This window comes from Oryzias melastigma, unplaced genomic scaffold (assembly GCF_002922805.2).
Source record: "Oryzias melastigma strain HK-1 unplaced genomic scaffold, ASM292280v2 sc00299, whole genome shotgun sequence".
Taxonomy (NCBI): Eukaryota; Metazoa; Chordata; class Actinopteri; order Beloniformes; family Adrianichthyidae; genus Oryzias; species Oryzias melastigma.
The window spans coordinates 63,863-71,587 of record NW_023416912.1 but is presented as its reverse complement, the minus strand read 5'-3'; the positions used below and the strand labels follow the sequence as shown (position 1 = coordinate 71,587).

Sequence of the window (7,725 nt, the reverse complement as noted above, 5' to 3'; positions counted from 1 at the left end):
AAATTGTGAATTTTTTCTCATAATTTCATGACCTTTTTAAACTTCTTTTTTTCTAATAAAATTTTCTTCAAATTTTAAAACTTTATTCTCATATATGACTGTATTTTCTTTTGAATGGTGGCCCTAATACTCTGTCATAGAGATCAGTAATATCCCCCACAAACCAAAAGCACCTTTAAGTTCAACTAAAAATTCAGTTCAAACTAAAGATACAGACATAAAAACTGAATGTATAACATTTTAGGGGAAAATGAGCACATCTGGTTTAAGATCAAATTAGTTAGTTAAAACGAAATGTTACCACAAATCTTGCTTTGGAATGGATCAGACTAATATGCAATATTTAAAAAATATAAATAAATTATGGAATCACAAGTTCTTTGACAAAAAAATGAATAAATTAACCTGAACCAGATTCATGGATGATAAGCAGACGCTTTTCCTCAAGCTGCAGAGAAAGAGGTGAGGTATGAGGAGGAGTGATAAACTGACAACAATAAAAAAAAAAATCTTAAAAAAATAGTCATTGTATATTTTTTCATGACTGTTTAAAATAAAAACATACAAAAACAAATGATTCAAATGAAGTTGTTCTGCAGTGGTTTTAAGGCCTCAAACATAATAATTATGATCCATTAAAAAACCTTCACATCATTATGTTACAGTCTTCAGTGTTCAGATCATCCCGTCCTCTTCTGCCCCCTGCTGGCAGACAAAGGCCTTTCTTTACAGCTTTTCTTTTTGAATTCAAAAGCTACATTTGGCTAAAAAAGGCACCAAGAAAATGTCAATATTTTTAATTTGACCCAACAATAAAACTAAAGAGGACACAGGAAGCTGACTCTGGAGTTTGAATGTACAGGCAGGACCTGCGGCGTATTTGTTAGCAGTTGTGTAGTTTTGTCGTCTTACTTCCTGTTGTAAGTGAATGTACTTGAACAGTCAGTAACGGGGGAGTATGCAGTACCTACAGACAGTTTTTTCTTGATGAATCACAGATTGGAGCTCTGACCTAACACCCGTGAGTCCTCGGCGGGCGACGGCGTCCGATCGACCCTCGCTCAGGTTTCCACCTTGCCGAAGCTGCCGTCCGGCGGCCGGTAGTGTTTGGGGAAGGCCTTGAGCTGCAGAGAGTTGAAGGCGTACTTCCTGCAGCCGACGTTCTTCACCGTGTTCTCCCGCCGGCAGCCCTCGCTGAGGAGACACAAACCAGAGTGGGCGGAGTCAGAAAGACCAAAAACGAGCAAAAGGGCGTGAATGTTGGAGATTTTTTCTTTAATTTTTGCAAGAAACTGATTCAAAGTGAGCAACCAGAAGTTTGTGAGTTCTCCACGTCGAGGCACAAAACTTTTATTCAGCCAGAAATGTGATTTTTGACGCACAACACGGTTCAGGTTTGAGCTACACAGAAATTTTAGCTGTAAACAAAACACAAATATCATTCTATCATTTTCCATTCCATATTAAAGCATATCAAAGACCCTCCTTAAAATATAAACATAACATAATGCTCAGCAGGATTCTTAGGTTTAACAAACAATAACAGAAGATGCACAAAAATGCATTTTAAGTTATGGAAAAAGTGAACAAAAACATCCAAACGACACATTTTCTTTGATATAAAGTGACAATAATTGCACAAGCATAAATATTTGGCAGATATCGTATATAGTAAATAATTTATGACAAATAACTTAAGCAACACAAGGATTTATATACAGTACAATTACAATAATATCTCTGATGAATTCAAATTATTCATAAAAAAAGATTGCAAAAGTAAAATAGTTACTTTTCAAGTACGACTGGGAAAAACATTTAAAAGAAAAAGAACTTTATTGTAATAATATATTTAATAGATATGTAGCTGATAAAATTGCTTTATTAATATATTTTCTTTACGTTTTGGAAAAATAATGAGACCTCTCCTTCTGCCATATTTCTATGTAACTGCACTTCAAACAGATGCAAATTTGCACCAATGCTAATAAGGATTTATATTTTCATAAGACTTTCCTAAAAATGTAAAAAAAAAATTATAAACTTTAAAGACATTTTTGTGCAAAAGTCAAGAACTTTTAGCATAGACATGATAAAACCTAACAACATATCAGAGGCTAACCATAACTAGCTTAAACGTTTATATTAATTAATAATTAATGAATTAAATAATTATATTTGCAACAATGCTCACTGGGATTGTTAATATATTTTTTAAACACTTTAATAAGGGACATTTAAAAAACATAGTTAAACATAGTTATAGTGTAGCTTTTAACAGAGGCTAATTCACATGAACTAGCTTACCTCCCAAAACCACAAACTTCTATGTGAAAACAAATGATAGTTACTTTGATTTACTGGGGGAAAGTTCATTAATCATTTTTAGAACATTTATTAAAAATACATTAAATGTTTTATGTAAAGGAAATTATTTTTACATAGCTAACCTTTAGCAAACATGGAAAAAAAAGAAAGATGAAAAAGGCGGGAAACTAAAAGGCCTATTTGTACCCATGCTAACTGGGATAGAAACTATTTTTTTAATTAAGTAAATTAAAAAAAAAACAGAAATAGTTAACTTTAAATAAATGAATGTGGTGAAGTTTAGCATTTGGCTAAAGCTAGCCAATTTCAGAGGCTAATAAATATTACGTAGTTTAACTGTTAATACATCAGACTTTCATTTGAAAGCAAATACAGGGGGTGGGCTTAATTTATCTTATCAATTACAAAAAATATTTTGTGCACTACAAAGATTTTAACTGACTACACTTAGCCAGCATGTTAAAAAAGGCAAAAACCAAATAGCTAGCCTAGCTTAGGCAGAAGCAAACAAACAAAGGCCTAAGTACTCATAAATGCAGGACGCAATCCATTTCATTTTCAAAATACAAAAGTAAAAATTGCATTTTTATTGAAATTTATGGTATTTTATTTCTACATTGTTAGTGAAATAAATTAGGTGAGCCTGGAGATTTCATTTTTATTTTATGTTGGTTTCTTTTTTGGGTAAATGTATAATTTCTTAGCGTTAACAAGTATATAGTAAATATTGATTTGTAAGCATATGATTTTAATTCCCTGCTTTCTTTAGTCTAAAATGGACAGATACATTCATGTTCTCTTTCAGTACAAATATAGAATTAAACAATTTAGGATGATCTCAGAGAGCAAATACTGTTTGTTTTTGGCAGCCATCAGAAACTGGAGACCCCCAGGGGAGGACAATTCAATTTGTTTCTCTGCAGGCCTATTTGTGGAGGTGACTGATACTTTACAGGATATTGATTCTTAAACTGCAGAATTCCTGTAAAATAAAAAGACTAATTGTTGCTACATTTTAAAAAAATCTATATTTTACATGACTTAATGGAATTGTTTAAAGGATAATATTACATTCACTTAAATTTGTTTTAATCAATGAAAACACTTAAATAAGACGACATTGCACTTTAAATAGCATGACATTGCACTTTTTGTGAGCAAAATCGAGCAGTTAGACTGTCAATACGATATAAACCTGACTTTTTGGCACAAGCATGAAAGCATCAATGGAAGCCGCCTCCCTCTCTGTGCATAACGCTATAAAGCTAATAAACGTGGAACAGCTTTAACATCTGAAGATGCTCTCCTGCATAATGAACAACCTGGATTCCCTAAAATCAACATCCTGATACCCTCAAAGTTCCAGCTCCTCCCACCGAGCTGCATCTCAAAGAGAACTAAAAGTGGGCGTGGCTCCATTTTAGCTCAAATGGGCTTTTGTAAGCGGCCCACCCAAACTGCAAAAGTGCACAAGTTAAATAAAAACTCCTACTTCCTCCAAAACAGGAAGACTAATTTAAACTAGAAGCGAGTATTCACTTTGGCACCAAAATAAAAGCTTTTGTTTCCTTTGCATGAGTAAGTTAAGTGCAAAAAGCGTATGGAAGACAAAGATAGAGAAAACAAATAAAAGACTTTTGTTATAAAAGCTACACTGGGTCTGTCCTGAAGCTAGATTTGGATGCTATAGATATAAGTAGCTGGGTTAGAGTTAGCTAAAGACAGCAGTGTCATCCGCATAAAGTGAAACCAGCACATGTTCTTTTGGTGGTTTTATACCACACAATCCCTGTTAACTTTTAAAACAAAACAAGGTTTCTCCTGAATTCAAAACTTAAAGTCTTTATGATTAAATACTTGATTCAAAACACTTTGATCTTTTAAAAATTAACACGTTCAAGGAAAGTTAAATACAGAAACGTTGAGGAAAGAGGGGAAAAAATTAGGTTTAAACAAAATATGGGAATTTTTTTATATCAATCCAATTAAATATAAATTGGTATTTTTTTTTTCCACAAAATTCATTTTGATTAGAGATTTTTTTAGCTAGAGGAGTGCTATTGATCAGTTTTTCAAATTAAAGCTTCAGAACGTGTTTGTTTTCCACTCATCAGATTCAGTCCGAATGAGAAGTTGTAGATTTTCAGTCCAGAAGATCAAAGACTGAAGATGAAAGGGGCGGAGCCTTGAGAAACGGGCGCTAGCAGCACAAAGCCCTTTGAGTGGCGGTTAGCCAGCGGTGATCCGTGTGGACGGTGGTTTCAAAACCACGCTGGGTTTGTTGTGTGGGGGCGGAGTCACAAGTCCTTCTGGGAAAGCGTCCCGGTGCTCAGCTGCAGCGCAGTTTGGCCAAGAGGAACGCCACGGTGAGGAAGATCCACACCACCAGCAGGCTGGGGCTGAGTGCCAGCAGGGGGAGGGAGTACAGGAGGCTGGGGTCCAGGCGCAGGTCGCGCACCGGCAGCAAGCCGCTCAGGTTCTTCTGGATCACGCTCTCCCTTGTCCCGATGCTGCCGGGGTCACAGGGGGGCGGAGATGTGGAGGCGGGGAGGGGGGGCAGCAAATAAAGATGGAGACGATCAGGGAGAGGGGCGGGGAGGAAGTAAACAGATGGCGTGCAACACATGCGGGCGCACATGATGGCAAACAGAATCCAAGGGGTGGCATCACAACAGCAATGTTCATTTCATAAACAAAAACAAAATGAACAAACAAAGAAAATTTGAGCAGAAATGATGTAACCAAACAGAAGGATGATGTTCCAGGAAACAGAGGAAGGAAAAGAGAGAAAACAGAGAAATTAAGAAAAGGTTTCCAGGAAAGGAAAGCAGATGGTTCCACCATGTTTATCTGTTCCTAAGACATGGGATGAAGACAGGAGAGGAAGAGGAGGGAGGCCTTAAGGGATGAAGACGCACTACTGTGTTTTAAAGCTGGCTAGAAGAAAAGAAACGAGGAAGAAACGGGATAAACGTCGAGCTTCCCAGCCAGTAAAAATAAAACTTGTTGTTGGCTAAAGAGGCGGGGCATGGGGGGTGGAGGTGGGAGGGGTTTGAAGATGAACCATAAACATTTCTGCGAGTCTCAAAACAACTTTAGACAAACAACAACAACAAGAACTTTCACTTAAGACCATCAACACAACAAGTCTCCTCAACAACAGCAGGAATTAACTGATTAGTGGACTGGTTGATTGATTAACTGATTGATTGATTAACTGATTGATTGATTGGTTGATTGATTAGTAGATTGAGTGATGGTTGATGATTGGGTGATTGGATTATTGATGGGTTGACTGGGTGATTGGTTTGTTGATTAAGTGATGGTTGGTTGATTCCTGATTGTTGGTTGATTGGTTGGTTGATTGGGTGATTGATAGGTTTATTGATTAGGTGATGGTTGGTCGATTGATTGGTTCACTCAGTGATTGATTGGTTGATTGATTAGGTGATGGTTGGTTGACTGGGTGATTGGTTGGTTGAGTCAATGATTCATTGGTTGATTGATTAGGTGATGGTTTGATGATTGGTCGATTGATTGATTGATTCAGAGATTGATTGGTTGTTTGATTAGGTGATGGTTGATTGATTGATTGATTCAATGACTGATTGGTTGATTAATTAGGTGATTGTTGGTTGATTGGGTGATTGATTGATTGGTTGATTGAATGATTGATTGATTGATTGGTTGGTTGGTTGACTCAGTGATTGATTGGTTGATTGATTAGGTGACGGTTGGTAGATTGGGTGATTGATTGGATGATTGGTTGGTTGACTGGTTGGTTGATTATTTGTTTGTTCATTCATTATTTAAGATTTCAGCCCAAAGATTTTTTTAATGCTTCAGTTTCTTGTAAATCTTAAATTGTGAGCTAGAAACTGATCAGGGTGGAGACTCTAGAGGTCTGCAGTTGAAGCCATAAAGCTTTATCGTGACTCTGTATTCCATCATAGCAAAAAAAAAAAACAAACTAGCGCCACCTTGAGGTTGACAAAGACCAAAATATGATCTTTATGGACATAAACTTTTGGACTTATGAAAAATAAATAAAGATTCAATAAAAATCTATGGTTAATCATATTGAGCTACAAGATAATGTAAGTCTAAATCAAGTGTTTCATTCCTCGAAAGGTGTTCTATATAAAAAACACTTGTTAGTTTGTCTCAACATTTTTCACAACTTTATCATCTGTAAAGAATTAACAAACTTTTTCAAAACCTCTTTTTAAACATCACGTTGAACCACTTAAATGTGAAAAACAGAATTCTGCTTAACTTTTCCCTTAAAAGTTACAGAAAAGCAAAAGCTAAAAATATCAGATGCTAACTTCAGCCTCAATCATCCCGCTCTGTGGTGAGACGACATTTTTCCAACTACAACACTTCCAGATACGTTTCCAGATGATTCACAAATACCTGAACACTCCGTACTGTTAAAACGTATTTTGAATCTGACTTGGAGTTCATATTAAAGTAAGATATTTTTTTTACACAAAGCCTTCCTAATCTTGATTGTACTCTAGTAGATTCTGGTTTTTAGAGAACCTAGATCAGGTCATGTTCTGGAGAAGATGAAAGTTGCAGTTTTAATAGAAGTATCCAGAGGATTGAAACATCCAAAACAGTATAAAAGTATTTCTATGCTTAAAGATGAATGTTTTCCACCATTTCTGTTGTACTTCTTTGTGGCAAAACCTTAAAAAGACAAATCTTTACAGTGGAGGGATCTTCATCCAGGTGGGGAATCCTTACCTGCGCATGCAGTCGAGCGCCTGCGTGAACACCTGCGGCGCCATGCCGTGTTCGTGCTGCAGGATCAGGCACTGCTCCAGTGTCACCGACATGGCCGTGCGGTCTTTGGCGCTCTTACAGCTGGTGAACCGAACGCCGTTGAGGCGGCGGCATATCTGAAAGGAGGAACAACGTTGGTGTGTTTGGTCTAAAAACCGGTCCAGGATTTCTATCAGACCCCGACTCTGGAGGAAGATTTTTACCTCGGCCGCCTGCCAGAGGATGTCGACGTTCTTGTTCTTTCGAGCGTTGACGTTTTGTCCCAGAAACCTCAGGAGCTCAGGAAGGCAGGTCTGGGAGCGGGACCTCGGGAGACCTGGACGGAAACGAGGTCCGTCAACACAAGACTGAAGAATTAGAGAAGGATCTGGTGTGGGCCTTACACCTGTATGTTCTCAACAATTGAAAAATTTCCAGATTTTAATGTGCAAACTTGTCACTGATTTTTTTAAATTTAAAAACAAATCTTGTGTTAAAGAAAAGTCTTTAAAAATGTTTGTAAAAATAAAATTAGTTTAAAGCTCAGAAAAATAGTCCTGCGATGGCTTAGACCAGTGGTCCCCAACCACCGGGCCGCGGACCGGTACCGGGCCGCAGACCCATTGC

General features: G+C 37.1%; 1 protein-coding gene across 12 annotated transcripts in view; it reads right to left on the bottom strand.

Moving 5' to 3' along the window:
- Positions 1-588: 588 nt before the first annotated feature.
- The window catches only part of LOC112141757 (inositol polyphosphate-4-phosphatase type I A), a 39,967-nt gene continuing 32,830 nt past the window's right edge, over positions 589-7,725 (bottom strand). For 7 of the 12 annotated variants that reach the window (XM_024264917.2, XM_024264920.2, XM_024264922.2 and 4 more), the window contains 3 exons: positions 7,323-7,435; positions 7,081-7,235; positions 1,335-4,838 (listed from right to left, as the gene is read on the bottom strand). In XM_024264917.2, coding sequence (XP_024120685.1) covers positions 4,658-4,838; positions 7,081-7,235; positions 7,323-7,435 — 449 coding nt within the window. In that variant the 3' untranslated portion in view covers positions 1,335-4,657. Of the gene's footprint in view, positions 1,195-1,334; positions 4,839-7,080; positions 7,236-7,322; positions 7,436-7,725 lie in introns of those variants that run through there. The other 5 variants (XM_036210915.1, XM_024264924.2, XM_024264925.2 and 2 more) reach the window with 2 other exon arrangements.